This window comes from Salmo trutta, chromosome 32, assembly GCF_901001165.1.
Source record: "Salmo trutta chromosome 32, fSalTru1.1, whole genome shotgun sequence".
NCBI lineage: Eukaryota > Metazoa > Chordata > Actinopteri > Salmoniformes > Salmonidae > Salmo > Salmo trutta.
Genome location: NC_042988.1, coordinates 7,145,572 through 7,169,225, shown reverse-complemented (window position 1 = coordinate 7,169,225; position 23,654 = coordinate 7,145,572). Strand labels below are relative to the sequence as shown.

At 41.1% G+C, this 23,654-nt stretch overlaps 1 protein-coding gene across 2 annotated transcripts in view; it reads right to left on the bottom strand.

Annotated features, from left to right (window-relative positions):
• The window catches only part of LOC115170939 (corticotropin-releasing factor receptor 1), a 183,312-nt gene that overhangs the window by 108,084 nt on the left and 51,574 nt on the right, over positions 1-23,654 (bottom strand). The window contains exon 3 of one of the 2 annotated variants that reach the window (XM_029727338.1): positions 11,669-11,722. In XM_029727338.1, coding sequence (XP_029583198.1) covers positions 11,669-11,722 — 54 coding nt within the window. Of the gene's footprint in view, positions 1-3,244; positions 3,268-11,668; positions 11,723-23,654 lie in introns of those variants that run through there. The other variant, XM_029727339.1, reaches the window with a different exon arrangement.

Genomic DNA, 23,654 nt, shown 5'->3' with positions numbered 1-23,654 from the left:
TTATGTTAGAGGAGTATATCGTAAAAGTAGCCACATAGCCATTTTCCGACGAACCACATGCATCACAAATAACCAAAAAACAGCTAAATGCAGCACTAACCTTTGACAATCTTCATCAGATGACACTCCTAGGACATCATGTTACACAATACATGCATTCTTTTGTTCGATAAAGTTCATATTTATATATAAAAACAGCATTTGACATCGGCGAGTGACGATGACTAACTATTTTCCCTCAAATGCATCCGGTGAAACAGCTCTACAATTTACTAAATTACTATTCGAAAATGTTTTTAAATGTAATATTGTCATTCTAAGATTTATAGATGAATATCTCTTGAAAGCACCTGTAACGCCAGATTTAAAAATAACTTTACTGGGTAATCACACTTTGCGATAAAAGGGGATGCGATACTCAGAAAAACAGGCTACCGTTACAGGTCAGCGCCATCTTGGAACAATCGCATATCAAATCTACTCTTGTATACTATTGTCAATAATCCCTTACCTTTGATTATCTTCATCAGAAGGCACTTCCAGGAATCCCAGGTCCACAACAAATGTATTTTCGTTCGAAAAAGTTAATCCTTTATGTTCCAATAGCCTGTTCTTGTTAGCGCATTCTGAAGGCTGCTCCAAAAGTTCCGTCGTGCGCAGGACTCCTCTTTCAACAAAATGCATTTTTTTTATTTAGGTTCGTTCAAACATGTCAAACGTTGTATAACATAAATCTTTAGGGCTTTTTTCAACCAGAGCTCCAATAACATTCAAGGGGGACGGTTGCATTGTCTTTTCAAAACGTTTCGAAAGGGGAGGGTAGCCAGGGGCGCCGGCGTCATAATGGTGATGGCCCTCCTCATGTGACCACGTTCCACAGACTCTCATTGTGTCAGTTTTCACAGTAGAAGGCTCAAACCACTTTGTAAAGACTGGGGACATCTAGTGGAAGCAATAGGAAGTGCTCAATGAACCATTGCTCACGGTGTGATTTATAGGCAAAGTGATGAAGTTGAGTCCGCAATTCAGAATTCCACTTCCTGTTACGATCTGTCTCGGGGTTTTGACTGCCATATGAGTTCTGTTATACTCACAGACACCATTCAAACAGTTTTAGAAACTTTATGGTGTTTTCTATCCACAAGTATTAATTATATGCATATCCTAGCTTCTGAGTTTGAGTAGGAGGCTGTTTAAAATGGGCACACATTTTTTTCAAAAATCGCTGTAGCGCCCCCTATCCTAGGCGACCGTCAAGAGGTTAAAATTCGTTTTTCAACCACTCCACAAACTTCTTGTTAACCTCTCTGGGCTAGGTGGGACGCTTGTATTTGGTAGCATTGCCTTTAAATTGTTTAACAAACTATAGTTTTGGCAAGTCGGTAGAACATCTACTTTGTGCATGATACAAGTAATTTTTCATACAATTGTTTACAGACAGATTATTACACTTATAATTCACTGTATCACAATTCCAGTGGTTCAGAAGTTACATACAATAAGTTAACTGTGCCTTTTAAACAGCTTGGAAAATTCCAGAAAATTATGTCATGGCTTTAGAAGCTTAGAAGCTAATTGACATCATTTGAGTAAACTGGAGGTGTACCTGTGGATGTATTTCAAGGCCTACCTTCAAACTCAGCGCCTCTTTGCTTGACATCATGGGAAAATCAAAAGAAATTAGCCAAGTCCTCAGAAAATAAATTGTAGACCTCCACAAGTCTGGTTCATCCTTGGGAGCAAATTCCAAACGCTCATATGTACAAACAATAGTGCGCAAGTATAAACACCATGGGACCACTCAGCCATCGTACCGCTCAGGAAGGAGACGTATTCTGTCTCCTAGAAATGAATGTACTTTGGTGCGAAAAATGCAAATCAATCCCAGAACAACAGCAATGGACCTTGTGAAGATGCTGGAGGAAACAGGCACAAAAGTATCTATATCCACAGTAAAAAGAGTCCTATATCGACTTAACCTGAAAGGCCGCTCAGCAAGAAAGAAGCCGCTGCTCCAAAACCACCATAAAAAAAGCCAGACTATGGTTTGCAACTGCACATGGAGACAACAATCATACTTTTTGGAGAAATGTCCTCTGGTCTGATGAAACAAAAATAGAACTGTTTGGCCATAATGACCATTGTTATGTATGGAGGAAAAAGGGGGAGGCTTGCAAGCCGAAGAACACCATCCCAACCATGAAGCACGGGGGTGGCAGAATCATGCTGTGGGGGTGATTTGCTGCAGGAGGGACTGGTGCACGTCACAAAATAGATGGCTTCATGAGAAAGGAAAATTATGTGGATATATTGAAGTAACATCTCAAGACATCAGTCAGGAAGTTAAAGCTTGGTCGCAAATGGGCCTTCCAAATGGACAATTACCCCAAGCATACTTCCAAAGTTGTGTCAAAATGGCTTAAGGACAACAAAGTCAAGGTATTGGAGTGGCCATCACAAAGACCTGACCTCAATCCTATAGAACATCTGTGGGCAGAACTTAAAAAGTGTGTGCGAGCAAGGAGCCCTACAAACCTGACTCAGTTACACCAGCTCTGTCAGGGGGAATTGGCCAAAATTCACCCAACTTATTGTGGGAAGCTTGTGGAAGGCAACCGGAAACGTTTTACGCAAGTTAAACAATTTAAAGGCAATGCTACCAAATACTAATTGAGTGTATGTCAACTTCTGAGCCACTGGGAATGTGATGAAAGAAATAAAAACTAAAATAAATCACTCTCTCTACTATTATTCTGACATTTCACATTCTTAAAATAAAGTGGTGATCCTAACTGACCTAAGACAGGGAATGTTCACTAGGATTAAATGTCAGGAATTGTGAAAAACTGAGTTTAAATGTATTTGGCTAAGGTGTATGTAAACTTCCGATTTCAACTGTAACTGCTTGATGCGTGCGCACACACACACACACACACACACACACACACACACACACACACACACACACACACACACACACACACACACACACACACACACACACACACACACACACACACTACATGTTAGTGTTTTTAAATGTACAGTACCAGTCAAAAGTTTGGACACACTTACTCATTCCAGGGTTTTTCTACATTTTTACTATTTTCTACATTGTAGAATAATAGTGATGATATAAAAACTATGAAATAACACACATGGAATCATGTAGTACCCAAAAAAAGTGTTAAAGAAATAAAAAATATTTTTTATATTTGAGATTCTTCAACGTAGCCACCCTTACCCTTGATGACAGCTTTGCACACTCTTGGCATTCTCTCAACCAGCTTCATGAGGTAGTCACCTGGAATACATTTAAAATAGCAGGTATGCCTTGTTAAAAGTACATTTGTGGAATTTCTTTCCTTCTTAATGCGTTTGAGCAAATCAGTTGTGTTGTGACAAGGTAAGGGTGGTATACAGAAGATAGCCCTATTTGAAAAACACCACGTCCATATTATGGCAAGAAGAGCTCAAATAAGCAAAGAGAAACAACAGTCCATCATTACTATAAGACATGAAGGTCAGTCAATGCAGAAAAGTTCAAGAACTTTGAACATTTCTTCATTACAGTCACAAAAACCATCAAATGCTTTGATGAAACTAGCTCTCATGAGCACCGCCACAGGAAAGGAAGAACCAGAGTTACCTCTGCTACAGAGGATAAGTTTATTACAGTTACCAGCCTCAGAAATTGCAGCCCAAATAAATGCTTCACAGAGTTCAAGTAATTGACACATCTTAACATCAACCATTCAGCTGAGACTGCGTGAATCAGTCCTTTATGGTGAAATTGCTGAAAAGTAACCACTACTAAAGGACACCAATAATAAGAAGAGACATGCTTGTGGCAAGAATCACAAGCAATGGACATTAGACCGGTGGAAATCTGTCCTTTGGTCTGATGATTCCAAATGTTAGATTTTGGTCAGATGAGTCCACATTTTTTATTTTTGGTTCCAACCATTGTGTCTTTGTGGGACACAAAGTAGGTGAAAGGATTATCTCCACATGTGTGGTTCCCACCGTGAAGCATGGAGGAGGATGTGTGATAGTGTGGGGGTGCTTTGCTGTTGACACTGTCAGTGATTTATTTTGAATTCAAGGAACACTTAACCAGCATGGCTACCTGTCACGCCCTGACCGTAGAGATCCTTATTATTCTCTATGTTTGGTTAGGTCAGGGTGTGACTCGGGTGGGGAAGTCTATGTTTTTTGTTTCTTTGTTTTTGGGCCAGTGTGGTTCCCAATCAGAGGCAGCTGTCTATCGTTGTCTCTGATTGGGAAGCATACTTAGGCAGCCTGTTTTCCACCTGTCTTTGTGGGAGGTTATTTACTGTTTAGTATCTGTGCCTGACGGAACTGTTCGCTTTCGTTTTGTTGTCTTTGGTTATTCTTGTTTTGAGTGTTTCTTGTAATAAATTATCATGAACACTCACCTCGCTGCGCTTTGGTCCACTTCTACTTCTAACAACGACGGACGTTACACAACCACAGCATTCTGCAGCGATACGCCATCCCATCTGGTTTGTGCTTAGTGGGACTATCATTTGTTTTTCAATGGGACAATGACCCAACACACCTCCAAGCTGTGTAAGGGCTATTTGACCAAGAAGGAGAGTGATGGAGCGCTCCGTCAGATGACCTGGCCTCCACAATCACCCAACCTCAACCCAACTGATATTGTTTGGGATGAGTTGGACCGCAGAGTGAAGGAAAAGCAGCCAACAAGTGCTCACCTAACCCTAACCCTTCAAGACTGTTGAAAAAGCATTACAGGGGAAGCTGGTTGAGAGAATGCCAAGAGTGTGCAAAGCTGTCATCAAGGCAAAGGGTGGCTACTTTGAAGAATGTCAAATATAAAATATATTTTGATTTGTTTAACACTTTTTGGGTTACTGCATGATTCCATATCTGTTATTTCATAGTTCTGATGTCTTCAGTATTATTCACGATGTATAAATTGGTAAAAATAAAGGAAACCCTGGAATGAGTTGGTGTGTCCAAACTTTTGACTGGTACTGTATGTAAATTGTGAAGTCTTTTGTCTGTAAAGTTTTTTTTTTGTTATGTGTCGAACCGCAGCAAGACTAGATGTCACCACTGGCGTCGGCTAATGAGGATCCTAATAAATCAAATCAAATAGATATTGAATAATGTTAAACATGACTTGAAAAAGCAATCAGTTCCATCTCCTACAGAACTCTATGTGTAACCCCAGATGAATGGAATTGAAATGTCTGCTAAAGAGATTAGTGCATTGAGGTGTAACTGGAACTGTGTAGACAGAGAAAAGTGTAGGTTTTCATTCACGTCTGAAACAGAGCCTTTCTAGTTGATTTGCATCAGGGCTTGAAGAAGGTGGGGATGCATTCACTCTATAAAGTGTGTAATTGTCCAAAGCCTTGGTGCTCTGTTTCCTCACATCTTTGTGTGGCAGACCTATGCTAACAGATTGTGTTAATCTGCTATGCCTTGGGTGGATGGCATTTGTACCTTGTAATTGGGAAGGAAGTGGATGTGTGTGTGTGTGCATGTGTGTAGAAGATCTATTAAAGGAGCTGTCGAAGCTCTTGATCGTTTTGACACGGCAGGCAACATTAGTGACCTTTTAGATACACCGCATCACAGAAGTTACCACAAACGTCACAAGCCGTGACCGGTCTCCTATTGATTATCCACACTACTAAGTACAGAAGCGGCTTTACAAGAATCCCAAAGATAATTAGATTAATAGTCTTGCAAACCCGACCCTTGTCAACAGCAGTGACTAGGGTCTGCAATTCATGACGGACTCTTTTGGTCGTTCGATAAGGGGAAAAATTATTGTTTCCGGGGTGTTTCGCCTTCAGACCGACAAATCTCCCAACAAATAATGAGGCAGACATGCCAGAACATTACAATTCCAATCCAAAATGTACAAGCAAAACATTTGCAGTTGTTTAAATGATGGTGGTTGATGCAAACTAGCTACTTGTGATATGCACATATTAAAAAATAACCTTTGTTATCTCTATCTTGCTAGCCACTATTTTGTGTATGGGGTATGTGGCCAACAAGGCAGTGACGCAGGCAGTTTCTCTATGACAAACTGACATTCTATTACGCACAGACATTACATGTTAACCCGGAACATTGGATACATAGTGGGAGGCGACTGGGTTAGCTTTCGTTGTATATAGATTATCTCAGCAATAACCATGCTTGCATCTCAGGTCTCTGTCTCTCTTTACGATGTTTTCCATTTCCATTTTAGTAATTTAGCATACACTCTTATCAGAGCGACTTACAGTTAGGGTTAGGTTGCAGTTTTCCCCTGTCATGTTTGTTCATTACTGCAATGCCTGAGCACAACAGATGATAGCAATATATGTGCATAAAGATGAAAGCATGATAAAATAATATTTCCGATTCATGGAAAATAAGCAAAGATCTGTGTGGCCTGCTATGGACCCGTAATCCACCGTGGGTCACTAACGTACTAGCAACAACACGCTAGTGGAAAACATGCTTACAGGTAGCGGCAAACCTGAACCTGGAGATAAGGGGATTAACACCTCAACACCTCACTGCGGCCTTCCATGATGACCATACCAACAACAAAACAGCAACAACAGCAACCACCACACTAGGGATGCAGCTGGGCAGGTAACCTTTAGTGACAGCTGCTGCACTACCAGCGAGGCGGCTGTGTCTGTTAGTCAGGTGAGCTGGGAGAGTGGGAGGAGAGAGGGAGAGAATGAGTGAATGAGAGGGAATGGTAGAGGGAGCGAGGTTGAGAGAGCGACAACAACTGAATGAGAGAGAGGGAATGAAAGAGAGAAACGTAGAGAGCAGCAGACTGTGATGAAGAGGTAGGCAGATTGCTTGGGTGGGTAGGCTCTGTTTAGCTATAACACCATGTTGAAATAGTAATTGAGGCAAGCCATATCTGGGCTAGGTAGTTTTCAGTACCCTTATGGAAAAAACACATGAATTTCACATAATTACATGTTTCACATATGATCACGTGATCTTCTGTGAAGTTAATGTGATAACGTGACAACATGTAAAAGCAACCTGTGATAACGCAAAACCAGAAATGTGAAAACATGTGAAATAAATGTGACAATTAATGCTTTTAATATGGAAAACTCCAAATTCGATTTTCACGTGAACGTTTTTCACTTGTGAAAATGCAATTAAACATGTGTCATGACGTTGGCCTGTGGGTAAGGTTTATGACCCCCCATAAATACCTTTCTCCCTTCCCCTCTCTTTCTGACCCTACTGAAGGACTTCTGTCCTGAAGGACTGCTGTCCTGTTAAATATAGAGAGTCTGGGAACATCAAACAAATGGGGAAAGGAACCATATTTTGGTAATAAAGCCAGTTGGAAATATGCTTTGGAACGTAATGAGTATGGATGTCAGTTCGGTTGTCATCTGAGACATTATGACTGATGACAGGACGACATAAACTGTACCTGGGAAAGTATACACCCTCTAGTTATCAGAGTCACGTAGAATTGTTATGCAAATGAAATGTTTGATATTGAAATTGTTTGTTAGGAGATTAAATGTAATTTTAGCTTCCAAATGAGAGAATTGGGTTTTCATAAGGAAAGTGCCCTGCTTGATCAGTGGCCCACCCCTGTGAAGAGACAGGGGTTTTAACCTCTCTGGCGCATGTGGGACGAACTCGTCCCACCTACGTAACAGCCACTGAAATCCAGTGGCGCGATTTTGGAATCGTTAGAAATACTATTACTTCAATTTCTCAAACATATGACTATTTTACAGCTATTTAAAGACAAGAATCTCGTTAATCTAACCACACTGTCCGATTTCAAAAAGGCTTTACAACGAAAGCAAAACATTAGATTATGTCAGCAGAGTGCCCAGCCAGAAATAATCAGACACCCATTTTTCAAGCTAGCATATCATGTCACATAAACCCAAACCACAGCTAAATGCAGCACTAACCTTTTATGATCTTCATCAGATGACACACCTAGGACATTGTGTTATACAATACATGCATGTCTGTTCAATCAAGTTCATATTTATATCAAAAAACAGCTTTTTACATTAGCATGTGACGTTCAGAAAAAGCATAACCCCCGCAAACTTCCGGGGAATTTACTAACAGTTTGCTAAATTACTGACGATAAACGTTCACAAAAAGCATAACAATTATTTTAAGAATTATAGATACATTACTCCTCTATGCACTCGATATGTCCGATTTTAAAATAGCTTTTCGGATGAAGCACATTTTGCAATAATCTAAGTATATAGCCCGGCATCACAGGGCTAGCTATTTAGACACACACCCAGGTCAGCCTCCACCAAAATCACATTTCCTATAAGAAAAATGTTCTTACCTTGCTTGTTCTTCGTCAGAATACACTGCCAGGACTTCTACTTCAATAACAAATGTTGGTTTGGTCCCAAATAATCCATCGTTATATCCAAACAGCGACGTTTTGTTCGTGAGTTCTAGACACTATCAGAATGCTACATCACGGTCTCGCGCATGGCGCATTGGCGTGACAAAAAAATTCTAAAAATTCCATTACCGTACTTCGAAGCATGTCAACCGCTGTTTAAAACCAATTTTTATGCCATTTATCTCGTAGAAAAGCAATAATATTCCGACCGGGAATATGCATTGAGCCTAAACAGCCGAATTAAATTTCTCCTCAGGAGCGAATCGTGCACGCGCCTCATTCAAAGGTCCTCTGATCCGCCACTTACCAAAGGCGATAATGTGTTTCAGCCTGAGGCTGCCTCGTCAACCTTCAGGTATTTCCCGGGTTCTGAGAGCCTATCAGAGCCCTGGGAATTGTCACGTTACAGCTAAGATCCTTACTTTTCAATAAACAGATGCAAGACGCACGACTCCTTGTCAGACAGGGTACTTCCTGCATGAAACCTTGTCAGGCTTTTGCCTGCCATAGGAGTTCTGTTATACTCACAGACACCATTCAAACAGTTTTAGAAAATTCAGAGTGTTTTCTATCCAAACCTGAACAATAATATGCATATTCTAGCTTCTGAGTTGGTGTAGGAGGCAGTTAAAAATGGGCACATATTTTTTCCAAAATTCTCAATACTGCCCCCTATCCCAAACAGGATAAACGATGAAACACATCCTTCCCCCTCTCCACTATATAAGCCTTTGACGAAAAGATAACCACATGTTCCAGTACGTGAGGTCTGCAGCCTCTACGTTAGAAGGACACACGTCAAGTACAGAACTAAGCCAACCTCAGCGTGAGCTTTGGTGGCGAATGGTATAAACTTTGAGCTTTTTCACTACAGAAGTGATACTTCCTAGCCGTTGAGTTAGCAGCGGCCGCTGTAGACGTGGGCTAGGAAAGGACGGACGACGGATCCAGTCTAACAAACAGACGAAGATACCACCACGTATCCAATTTACCACAAGAGACATTCTTCCAAGGACAGGAAGATCTGTTGGCCAACCCGGCCAGCATCTACGACCAATATACCGAAGCGCAGCTCAGAGTAAATATTTATTGCATTTTCCTTTTCCAAATGGGCGGTAATTTAGTAATGCATAAGATAATGTATTTACGATAGCATAGCTGCTGTTTGTTTGTTCCTAAGTCTTCCCGCTCTTTCATTCAAGCCCAACCCCCTTTCTTTGTGTAACCAGCCATCATACAGGTTCCGTCCACCGGGACGTTTTCTGTATGACATCATTTGTATTCTGTGTATTTGTAATTCTGTGTGATTAGTTTAGGTATTTAGTAAATAAATAATTAAACCCAATTTTGTATTGCTGATTCAACTTGTTAGCCAGGGTTCGTGAAGATAGCCAAGAATTTACAACTTTCATTATGAGACTGAAAATAAGATAAGGGTTAATATTGACTGCTATCGATGTAAAATATTACTAAGTATTTTAAGAGTTTATTCGGAAGATAACAGCTCTATAAACGTTCTTCCGTGGTGCCCCGACTTTCTAGTTAATTACATTTACATGATTAGCTTAATCAGGTAATATTAATTACAGAGAAAGAATTTTATAGGTTAGCATGTCATATTCCTTAATCCGGCATAGCCAAAGACACGACACATGTGAGAGTTAGATTTTCACATGTGAATTTTTCTTAATGTGGAACTGCAAATTTGATTTTAACATGTGAAAATTCTATTCCACATGTGAGAATTCAGTTTTTACGTGAAAGTTGTTCACACGAAAGTACAAATTCGATTTTGAAATGTGAAAATGTGTCAAATGTGAAACTTAATTTAAAATATCATCACATGACGTGTTCCAAAACGACATGGTTTCACATGTGAAAGGATGTGATCACATGTGAAAATCCACATATCATCACATTTAAAGTTTTACAAAACCATGATTTCACATGAAATGATGTGGTTTTTCCGTAAAGGGTTATGGATGGATAAATAGATGGAGTAAGAGAAGAGAACACATAAGCAAAATAGGAGGTGTCTGTTTGGGTACATTTAGCGTTGTCGGACTACATATGCTACTGATTTGATGAGTCGTAAGGAGAGAAGACTTTCCAATGTTTTTTTTCTCCCCAAAGATTTAAAACTTCAGTGAAGACATCCAAGTCTCACTATGTAAATGAGAGAGGTAGAGACGCTGGAGGGATTTGAAAACCCAGCACAACCCCAAACACGATTCTGATAAACTAAAATGGAGATAAAATGCAAAGTTGTGGAGCTGCAGGCAGTTTAAAATTAATTAGAGCACGTCAGATTGGAGGTGGCAAGCAGGCAGCCCTCATACGGCTGATAACATTACTCTGGGCTTTGGTAGAAAAATGTGTTACTTATTAATCAAACAAAGGGGACTCTAATTTGTCCTGCACAACTTTTACAACTACAGGCAGCAATGCATCATGGGCTGCCAAAGAAAAGCCCTAGTGATTGGCTTAGAGAAAATCCTCCCCTTCATTTCATGGGGGTCAAATGTATCTTTCTTTTTGGGTAGAGCACAGCGGGATGTGACATTAACTTTAAACAGTAAACCGAATATAGAAAAAAAATAGGACCATAAAATAAAGTGTAGTGGCTAAATTGTCTAATATAATTGTCCCAATGCAATTTCCATCCTAACAATTTAGCTACAATGGAGAGTGGTGGAAGTATGAAAACAAGCATTTCGCTACACCCGCAATAACGTCTGCTAAATATTTGAATGTGACCAATAAAATTGGATTTATTTGATTTGTATAGTTCTGACTCATACAAATCCAATGTCCAGAGTCTGATTCAAGTTGGAACGTGTTATTCCATTTATTTGTTGTTATTCTCTTTACAAAAATTGAAAGAAAAATGTAACAAAATGGATTCTGATTGAAAATGAAAAGGTCCTTAAATTCAAACTAAACTAACACACATTGCATGGCCTGGCATTACCAACACTTTTTTTACACATACCTTCAGACCCTGAAGGTTGATTAATGTCTAAGATGCTGCTGTGCATAAGTGCAGCCCTTTGTCAGTTGAGTAACAAAACTAGCCCTAGACACATGTTTTCTCTGTATCAAAATGAATGCAGCTCTTTTGTGTTACATACCGTGAATCATATATTTTGCAAAAGCATAAAAAAGTGACGCATAAACTGATACCAGGCAAAACACACTTATACTTTGGGACCACATGAACATTTCTACTGTACTCACCGGCAGTGACATTGCTGGGCGTGAGGGTCAGATTCCACAGTGCCAACGTACGTGCTGAAACACAAGAGGAAAATCATATATTAATACACCACTAAAATATACAGAAAACACATGAATAAAACCATATTCCATTTACAATTCATGTATAGTCCTATTCAGGTTTGACATGACGATGGATAAGTGTTGGATCAATGGTGACAACAAAGAAAGAAATAGAGACTCAATGTCATAAAAGTCTTGTAATTATCTTCTTTGTATTCTGTCCTCCATTACTTTTAAAACGTGCTACCAGTCAACATAGACAATTAGGCACACAAGACGCAACACTAGTGAAATTATTTCAACAATCTGACAAGGTGGAATACAAGAGAAAAAAGAAGAATCGTCTTTGATTAATATCTGTAAACATGATGCTTGCCACTGTAACCAACCATTGCTTACACCCCATTCCCCGATCCCTCACCCACCCCTCTCCCCTTACATTTGCACAACACTTCATTTTATACTATACATAATATACTGTTAAAAAAAATAAAGGGAACACTTAAACAACACATCCTAGATCTGAATGAAAGAAATAATCTTATTAAATACTTTTTTCTTTACATAGTTGAATGTGCTGACAATAAAATCACACAAAAAGAATCAATGGAAATCCAATTTATCAACCCATGGAGGTCTGGATTTGGAGTCACACTCAAAATTAAAGTGGAAAACCACACTACAGGCTGATCCAACTTTGATGTAATGTCCTTAAAACAAGTCAAAATGAGGCTCAGTAGTGTGTGTGGCCTCCACGTGCCTGTATGACCTCCCTACAATGCCTGGGCATGCTCCTGATGAGGTGGCGGATGGTCTCCTGAGGGATCTCCTCCCAGACCTGGACTAAAGCATCCGCCAACTCCTGGACAGTCTGTGGTGCAACGTGGCGTTGGTGGATGGAGCGAGACATGATGTTCTCCACGGCGTCTCCAGACTCTGTCACGTCTGTCACGTGCTCAGTGTGAACCTGCTTTCATCTGTGAAGAGCACAGGGCGCCAGTGGCGAATTTGCCAATCTTGGTGTGCAAAACGTACTGCACGGTGTTGAGCTGTAAGCACAACCCCCACCTGTGGACGTCGGGCCCTCATACCACCCTCATGGAGTCTGTTTCTGACCGTTTGAGCAGAGACATGCACATTTGTGGCCTGCTGGAGGTCATTTTGCAGGGCTCTGGCTGTGCTCCTCCTGCTCCTCCTTGCACAAAGGCGGAGGTAGCGGTCCTGCTGCTGGGTTGTTGCCCTCCTACGGCCTCCTCCACGTCTCCTGATATACTGTTCTGTCTCCGCGTAGCGCCTCCATGCTCTGGACACTACGTTGACAGACACAGCAAACCTTCATGCCACAGCTCGCATTGATGTGCCATCCTGGATGAGCTGCACTACCTGAGCCACTTGTGTGGGTTGTAGACTCCGTCTCATGCTACCACTAGAGTAAAAGCACCGCCAGCATTCAAAAGTGACCAAAACATCAGCCAGGAAGCATAGGAACTGAGAAGTGGTCTGTGGTCCCCACCTGCAGAACCACTCCTTTATTGGAGGTGTCTTGCTAATTGCCTATAATTTCCACCTGTTGTCTATTCCATTTGCACAACAGCATGTGAAATGTATTGTCAATCAGTGTTGCTTCCTAAGTGGACAGTTTGATTTCACAGAAGTGTGATTGACTTGGAGTTACATTGTGTTGTTTAAGTGTTCCCTTTATTTTTTTGAGCAGTGTATATAAACTCAGCAAAAAAAGAAACGTCCCTTTTTCAGGACCCTGTCTTTCAAAGATAATTAGTAAAAATCCAAATAACTTCACAGATCTTCATTGTAAAGGGTTTAAACACTGTTTCCCATGCTTGTTCAATGAAACATAAACAATTAATGAACATGCACCTGTGGAACGGTCGTTAAGACACTAACAGCTTACAGACGATAGGCAATTAAGGTCACAGTTATGAAAACTTAGGACACTAAAGAGGCCTTTCTACTGACTCAGCAAAACACCAAATGAAATGCTCATCTGCATAAATGTGCCTTAGGCATGCTGCAAGGAGGCATGAGGACTGCAGATGTGGCCAGGGCAATAAATTGCAATGTCCGTACTGTGAGACGCCTAAAACAGCGCTACAGGGAGACAGGATGGACAGCGGATCGTCCTCGCAGTGGCAGACCACGTGTAGCAGCACCGGCACAGGATCGGTACATCTGAACATCACACCTGCGGGACAGGTACAGGATGGCAACAACAACTGCCCGAGTTACACCAGGAATGCACAATCCCTCCATCAGTGCTCAGACTGTCCGCAATAGGCTGAGAGAGGCTGGACTGAGAGCTTGTAGGCCTGTTGTAATTCAGGTCCTCACCAGACATCCCCGGCAACAACGTCACCTATGGGCACAAACCCACCATCGCTGGACCAGACAGGACTGGCAAATGTGCTCTTCACTGACAAGTTGTGGTTTTGTCTCACCAGGGGTGATGGTCGGATTTGTGTTTATCGTCGAAGGAATGAGCATTACACCGAGGCCTGTACTCTGGAGCGGGATAGATTTGGAGGTGGAGGGTCCATCATGGTCTGGGGTGGTGTGGCACAGCATCATCGGACTGAGCTTGTTGTCATTGCAGGCAATATCAATGCTGTGCGTTACAGGGAAGACATCCTCCTCCCTCATGTGGTAACCTTCCTGCAGGCTCATCCTGACATGACCCTCCAGCATGACAACGCCACCAGCCATACTGCTCGTTCTGTGCGTGATTTCCTGCAAGACAGGAATGTCAGTGTTCTGCCATGGCCAGTTAAGAGCCCGGATCTCAATCCCATTGAACATGTCTTGTTGGATCGGAGGGTGAGGGCTAGGGCCATTCCCCCGAGAAATGTCCGGGAACTTGCAGGTGCCTTGGTGGAAGAGTAAGGTAACATCTCAAAGCAAGAACTGGTAAATCTGGTGCAGTACTTAATGCAGCTGGTGGCCACACCAGATACTGACTGTTACTTTTTATTTTGATCCCCCCTTTGTTCACGGACACATTATTCCATGTCTGTGGAACTTGTTCAGTTTATGTCTCAGTTGTTGAATCTTGTTATGTTCATACAAATATTTACACATGTTGTCGTAGGGTAGAGACCAAGACGCAGCGGGAAAATGTACACTCAAATGTACACTCACTCAAGAAGGAAAAACACATATAACGTGTACAAAACAAAATGAACTTGACAGTCTTGTCAGGCTAAACAAGAACAATCTCCTACAAAAAAAACATGAAAACAAACTCCTAATTATAGGACCCTCAATCAGAGGCAACAATAACCAGCTGCCTCCAATTGAAGGTCCAACCCCAATTAACTAAACATAGAAAAACACAAGACTAGATAGAACATAGAACAATCTAACAAACCCCGGGCTAATAAATCAAATACCCCTCTACCTAAACACATACACAAAACACACCCTGAGCCACATAAATCAAACACCCCCTGCCACGTCCTGACCAAACTACAATAACAAATAACCCCTATACTGGTCAGGAAGTGACACATGTTAAGTTTGCTGAAAATAAACGCAGTTGACAGTGAGAGGACGTTTCTTTTTTTTGCTGAGTTTACATGGAAATATTCCCTTTTTCTCTCCGGCGTATGCTTTGATGTACAGTTGCATTATTCAAAAAGTGCAGGGTACATGGCACCCATGGAGCATGTTTCGTTTGAGCCAGGGCCACACCGCATCTCATCATGAAGGAAACCTAGCACTCATGACTGTCAAACAGTTCCTTCCAAACATAATTCCATTCCCGTCTACCTTCTCTTTTCCCCTCATTGAACTTAGATCAAAGGACAGTTGGATAGAGTACGCTATCTATGTCAATAAAACATGAATATATATTAAAATATTCCTAAAGTACAGGCAGTTTGGGCTGTTTTTTAATAATGTGATGAAGTCAGAGGCAGTTTCACATGAATGGACAGACCGTTCTTTCATTTCATCTTAGATCATCCTCAAGTCCTGAGCCGGAATATAGAGGTCACACAGCACACTGTAGTGGCTCAAACACACAACCCATTTCATCCTCAAAACACTGCTAACTGTTTCCATGATTCATCCTGTATCTTTGGTGGATTCATATCCCATTTTGGTGGGAGTCCATGTTCATGTTCAGTATGTGAGACTTGGCCTTGCTAGTAGGCCGTGTAATGTTGATATGATGGTTGATATTTACGATGCATTTTCACAGCTCCTAAAGGCCTGTCTCTTAGGCCTTCAGTCTGTTCCCCCTAACTGCCACTGTGGCTGCCATCCACTGACATAAAACAAGTTGGCCCAAGAACATGATTTCAACACAAACGGTTGTTATGTTCAGAGAAAGACACACACAGACACACATCCAAGCACTTAGCACGCATACACACATGCACACACACACCCACTAACCCTCTAACCAATGGACCGCATGTCCACACACTGTGAGCGCTGTGAGCACTGTGAGGACTATGAGGACATGCCGTCTGCTAGTTGGAGGGTAGGTCACACAGACAGCACACACAGCACGTGTGATACTACATTGATAACACAAGTCCTACAATCCATCTTCAGAATTATTCTATAATAGAGGAATTCCCCAGGGACGTACTCACTCGTGATGACTGTGTCCACGCTCCACAAACATTACCATAACATCCTCCCCTAACAGGAAACAGGCTCTGGACATGGCTTGTGACAGTCCATCCATTATAAATAGTTATAATTAGAGAGGCGGCACCCTATTCCCTACATAGTGCACTACTTTGACCAGAACCCTATGGGCAAAACTAGTGCACTACATAGGGTGCCATTTGGGACTCAGGCCATCATTCCAGAGAGACTGCAGGACCCTAGTGTTCCTATGCCCTTGGTTCAGGGAGCTTTCAGGTTCAGTGAGCCCCTGTATGGGTAGATAATATGTCAAAAGACCCGGCCAATGAGATAACATGCCCTGCAACCTATACAGGCTCAGAGCCAATACAGTACAAACGGATCCCTGTGATCTCTCTGATACCTCGAAAAACCCATAGAGATACACAGTATTGAATTTGCTTTTCCATCTCAGTAAACAATCATTTCACAGTACTGTATGTATTCAATGGGCAATCTAATAGATCACCCATCTCCCAAGACCAAGTCCCATCTCATGATGGTTTTCTGTACAGTAGCAGAGGTCAATGCCCTCTATTTTAACAGACGGGGTCAGTGCGGCTGACTGAACGCAACTGAAGAGTGGTCAGAGTCAGAGTTGTCCTCCAGCTAGTCACCCTACTGTAGCTCTCAGAGTATACCCTTCACACTGGTCTCAAATTCTATCAAGAACTCAAATATCACACAACTACTAGAGAAAGGTGCCACTCTTCAGTGCACTGGTGGTACTGTTGCCTCTAAACCAACTACCATAACAATTGTCAACAGCATACCATCCTGCATCCCTCTGAAGCTAAGCAGGGTTGGTCATGGATGGGGGACCAGATGCTGCTAGAAGTAGTGTTGGAGGGCCAGTAGGAGGCACTCTTTCCTCTGGTCTAAAAGTAAATATCCCCAATAGGACAGTAATTGGGGACATTGCCCTGTGTAGGGTGCTTTCTTTCTGATGGGACATTGAACAGGTGTCCTGACTCTCTGTGGTCATTAATGATTGTAAAAGTAGGGGTGTTAAACCCAGTGTTCACTCACCGAAATGCTGTGCTGACGCACCAATAATTATTCCTTGCATTCATTCATGTGAGCGAGTCATCCCACACACACGTTCCAGTGATTCACTTCACCGCTGACTGGCGTAATGCAATTTGACAAGTTTATTGCTCAATTAATAAACCATGACTCATGCAAACTGCAGATGTTAGAAACAGAGCCTAAAACAGTTGCAATCATCTTTTCACACCATTTCAAGTAAAATCAAGCTTTTTGTTGTCAATAATTGGCTTACTGTGAAGATTGATGGATAGGCAGGATAGGCAGTACCACTCTCTCTCTCTCTCTCTCTCCCACACACTGAAAGCTATTAGTAACTGTGTGATGAGTACAGAATAAGCTGTGTAGATAAGAGATCTACCCAGGCAAATCCGGGATAAATACAAACAGGCTAGAATGTAGGAATTACTTATGGAAGTCATTTCGGGAAAGTTTTTAAGGGAGACGTTCAATACTACAACCAATTCAACAACAACTTGTTGGTGTAATAGCACTGATAAATCATGGCCTTCAGAGGTCCATTAAGGGGAGACAGACATTGATTCATGAAATCTGAGATGAGATGTTAATCACTGTTTGATCCGCATACTTTCCCAAAGCTTCCCTCTGTTTAACGGGCACAGATATCAGAGATGGATGGAGCCAGAGAGAGAGAGAGGGAGAGAGAGATGAGAGAGAGAGAATGAGACAGAAAAGGAGAGAGAGGGAGAGATGAGAGAGAGACAGAGTACTCTCTTGACATGTGGAAGGGAGTAAACATCCTCTACTGCAGATAGCAGGATATATGGTGAGCGTTGGTGGGAAAGAAGATCAAATCCATTGGAAAACATGCTCTGAATTTTGTGAATGAAATGACAAAGCCTATAGAATAAACAGCCAGCTATACAATTATGGGGGGTGTTCATATCTTACTGGATGTATTAAGTATACACAGCAGCAAGTAATGTGAGGGGGCTGCTGTACATAACCCCATTGAAGTTTTCTGTTGAATAGTCACCATGGAAACAGAACTGCACAACCCCCTCCCCCCACCCACAAGTTTGATATGTCAACGTCTATTGACGCCAGCCAGCCATCACCCTTGATTGCGCTGACTTCTAAACAGCAGTTCTTAGAAGAGTTTATTGAAGTGGGCTGAGACGATTGTGTTAAACAAAGTCAATGATTTCTCTCTGCGTTAATAGCTTGTCTATTAGACATCCTCAGTGTTCTTTCTCAGCACTGCAACGACCTTAATCATAAGCCACTATCATCACGTTCCCCTCTTTTCTCTGCTCATAATAATTTGCCACAGTATCTTCCCTTTGTAGGTCAAAAGGGTGCTCATAAAGGCTATGGATAAAAAGGACATGCATTATTCTTGCTTTTTACTAAGCTGCTTAATTGAAACCAAGTAGTGGCTAATGTGCATCTCATCCTTCGATATCCCTTCAAAAGCACTTATGGCTAATTAAAGAACTGGGCACTGTGTGTGTGTGTGTGTGTGTGTGTGTGTGTGTGTGTGTGTGTGTGTGTGTGTGTGTGTGTGTGTGTGTGTGTGTGTGTGTGTGTGTGTGTGTGTGTGTGTGTGTGTGTGCGTGTGCGTGCACCCATGACTGCATGCACGTGGGTGTTACTGAACCATCTCTCGTTGGTCCAACTGCCACAAATAGTTAATTGCACACAAGCTAATTTGATCCTTAAAGGAAGAAGAAAATTGCTTATTGCATTAGTTGAAAATGGCTTCCATCCAATTAGCAGGCTTATTCAAGGGAGACAACATCAATACTGTAGCTTCATCAGCGTTGTTTTTGTTTTTTTACCTTTATTTAACTAGGCAAGTCACTTAAGAACTAATTCTTATTTACAATGACAGCCTAGGAACAGTGGGTTAACTACCTTGTTCAGGGACAGAACACCAGATTTTTACCTTGTCAGCTCAGGGATTCAATCTAGCAACCTTTCGGTTACTGGCCCAACGCTCTAACCACTAGGCTACCTGCCACCGTTTTTGCACAGATATACTATATTTCTGCAACATAAACTGCTGAACTGGCTATAACCTAAAGTTAAGGTAGCAGAGGAATACTTTCAGCAATAATAAATAATTAAAATACTGAGCTATATTGTATGCAAACATTTTTTTGTATTATATTATTTTATACTAATGCAATTGTACGAGATTTTGTTTAACAAGTAATACATTTTTGTATATCCCCAAGCACAAATCAAAATCCACACAGAAGTGGTTAATTGGCCACAACATCAACATTTTGTAATGGCCATCTCAGTCTCAGAACTTCAAACCCAATAAAAACTGGTGGTTTGAATTACAGAAGGAAGTCCATAAGCGCAGACGAGGGATACCAAGGATCTAGAAGGATTTTGTATGGAGAAGGATTGTGTATTGGGGAATGGTCTAAGCTCCCTCCCAATGTGTTCTCCAACTCATACAACAGCTCAGTGCAGTTATCGTCGCAAGGTGAAGTATTGAAAGTTATCGATTTAAAAAAAATATCTTAAGATATATTACTTGTTAAACCAAATCTCTTTCTCTGAGCAATTGTATTAGTATAAAATATATATTTTTGGAACATACAATGTAACTCAGTATTTGAATTATTTATTTTATACAGTCATTTTTTGCTCATCTTTTCAAGAATGAACAGTACATTTGGAAAGTATTCAGACCCCTTTCCTTTTTCAACATTTTGTTACAATATAGCCTTATTCTGAAATGGATTCAATTACTTTTTATATCGTCAATCTACCCACAATACCGCCTAATGACAAAGCGAAAACTGATTTTTTGAAATTTTTGCAAATGTATAAGTATTCAGACCCTTTGCTATGAGACTTGAAATTGAGCTCAGGTGCATCCTGTGTCCATTGATGATCCTTGAGATGTTTCTACAACTTGATTGAAGTCCACCTATGGTAAATACAATTGATTGGACATGATTTGGAAAGGCACATATAAAGTCCCACATAGACATTGCATGTCAGAGCAAAAACTAAGCCATGAGGTCGAAGGAATTGTACGTAGAGCTCCGAGACAGGATTGTGTCGAGGCACAGATCGGGGGAAGGTGACAAAACATTTCTGCAGCATTGAAGATCCCCAAGAGACAGTGGCCTCCATCATTCTTAAATGGAAGAAGTTTGGAACACCCTAGAGCTGGCCACCAGCATTAGGAGGAGAGGCCTTGGTCAGGGAGGTGAGCAAGAACCCGATGGTCAATCTGACAGAGCTCCAGAGTTCCTCTATGGAGATAGGATAACCTTCCAGAAGGACAACCATCTCTACAGCACTCCACCTATCAGGCCTTTATGATAGAATGGTCAGACGGAAGCCACTCCTCAGTTAAAAGCACATGACGGCCAGCTTGGAGGTTGCCAAAAGGCACCTTTTAGAACTCTTTGTTCCTGAATGGCAAGCATCATGTTTGGAGGAAACCTGGCACCATCCCTATGGTGAAGCATGTTGGTGGCAGCATCATGCTATGGGGATGTTTTTTAGTCTCAGGGACTGGGAGACTAGTCAGGATTGAGGGAAAGATGAATGGAGAAAAGTACAGAGAGATCCTTGATGAAAACCTGCTCCAGAGTGCTCAGGATCTCAGACTGGGGTGAAGGTTCACCTTCCAACAGGACAACAACCATAAGCACACAGACAATGCAAGAGTGACTTCGGGATAAGTCTCTGAATGTCCTAAAGTGGCCCAGCCAGAGCCTGTAATTGAACACGATATAACATCTCTGGAAAGACCTTAAAAAAGCTGTGCAGCGACACTCCCCATCCAACCTGACAGAGCTTGAGAGGCTCTGCAGAGAAGAATGGGAAAGCTCCCCAAATACAGGTGTGCAAAGCTTGTAGCGTCATACCCAAGAAGATTTCAGGCTGTAATCACTGCCAAAGGTGCTTCAACAAAGTACAGAGTAAAGGGTCTGAATAGTTATGTAAATTTGATATACTTTTTTTTTTAATCCTTTGTCATTATGGGGTATTGTGTGTAGATTGATTAGGATTTAAAAAACATTTTTTTATCCATTTTAGAAAAAGGCTGAAACATAACAAAATGTGGAAAAATTAAAGTGCTCTGAATACTTTCCAAATGCACTGTATATCTAAACAATTATAATTTCAAAGCATGCTGAGTATTACTCTAATGACCGCTAAACTAGGCCAATGACAGTTCCCAGTGTGCTTTGCAGTTGTTCATTTTCACATATACCTTTACATTTTGGTCATTTCGCAGAGAGAGTAACAGTGCATTCAACTTAGGTAGATGAACAACAACATATCCAGTCATAGTAAGTAAGACGTTTCTGTAACGTTAATGAGAATGTTGTTGCTTTTCGGCTGGCTACTTGCAAATGTATTTTTGCATTCTAAAAAAGAAAATACATGTATGTTAATTAAATACAATACTCTGCAGAAGTATGCTTTATTTGATTTTGATACATTGGTCTTTGGGGTATTTTGGAGTAGTATATTGTCATTGTAATTTGTCATTCATGCCCATCCCTAAATTGTGTTTTCACCTTTCATGTGGAAGTTGAAAAGACAAGGAATAAATAGCTCTGAAAAATTGTCTGATGGGCAGGGAAGACTATGTTCCCGTTCATTGTGTGTCATCTCAGAACTTTTGCATTGTTGATTTCCCAAGAGTGCTCTAGGAGAAGGTGGTGACCTCATGACATGAGAAAGACAGTTGAAGAAAGAAACTGTTACATTTTGTTCTGTGTAAACTCTATATCCAGCAATATTTCTGACCTTTTCCTCTGAAAGAGACATAAAATAACCTATCCTCTGTGGTGGCTGACAATTTCATGTGAAAAGTGTTGAGAAAATATATTTGGCATCCTTTCTCAGTAACCATCTTTTAACATACTGGGTAAAAGGGAAACAAAGAAATGACCCCCAAAAAATCCCATTGAATCCCATTTTAAACACTATCATGGTGAGTGGGAGATATGGATGATTTCATCTTTGACATGTCTAGATAATATGCTTGACATGATATCCTCGATGCTCTGACGTTAAAGCTTTTCACTTTTCATGGCCCTCTGTGTAGCCAACTGTACAGTCGTGGCCAAAAGTTTTGAGAACAAATATTAATTTTCACAAAGTCTGCTACCTCAGTTTGTATGATGGCAATTTGCATATACTCCAGAATGTTATGAAGAGTGATCAGATGAATTGCAATTAATTGCAAAGTCCCTCTTTGCCATGCAAATGAACTGAATCCCCCCCAAAAATTTCCACTGCATTTCAGCCCTGCCACAAAAGGACCAGCTTACATCATGTCAGTGATTCTCTCGTTAACCCTTTCATGCGTGAGTTCCAAATATCTCTAACGGTCGCCCCAGCGTGAGTTTTTTTATGCACGTGATGTTAGAACGTTCTCTCCAATCCAGAATGTGATTGTTACATAAACAACAATACTGAATGGCTCAGAGTGAGAGTGAGAGGTTACCGTGATTGACTGCCTGCACGCGCCATTTGTATCAATAAATCACTATCAGAAAATGTTTTGTGTGGTATTATTGATATATTTACTATTTTATTCACGTTTTTCAATTACCGGTGATAAATCATGCGTTCTGATATTTGCATAAATTGTAATGGGCACATAGTATGTGTGTAAAATAATGTTTTGAAGGTTGTACTGATTATGATGAGCTAAGCTAATTCCAGCTATGTGTCTGGAGCCATGTTTGTTGACACACATTTCACGGCCGGATAAAAAACGCACCCGATTTAAACTGGTTACTACTCTTGCCCAGAAACGAGAATATGCATATTATTAGTAGATTTGGATAGAAAACACTGAAGTTTCTAAAACTGTTTGAATGGTGTCTGTGAGTATAACAGAACTCATATGGCAGGCAAAAACCTGAGAAAATTCCAAGCAGGAAGTGGCCTGTCTGAGAATTTGTAGTTATTTTGATTCTCTATCGAAACTACAGTATCTATGGGGTTATGTAGCACTTTCTAAGGCTTCCATTGGCTCTCTAAAGGCCTCAGAAAGCAGATTTAGGCATCTCCTGTCTCTGGGCAGAGTATAGGAGCTCAGTTTCTCAGTGGTCTGCCTGGTGACAAAGAGATTGGATATGCGCGTTCACGAGACCACGCTGTTTTTTCTTTTCCTCTTTGAATGAATATGCTATTGTCCGGTTGGAATATTATCGCTATTTTATGAGAAAAATGATAAAAATTGATTTTAAACAGCGTTTGACATGCTTCTAAGTACGGTAATGGA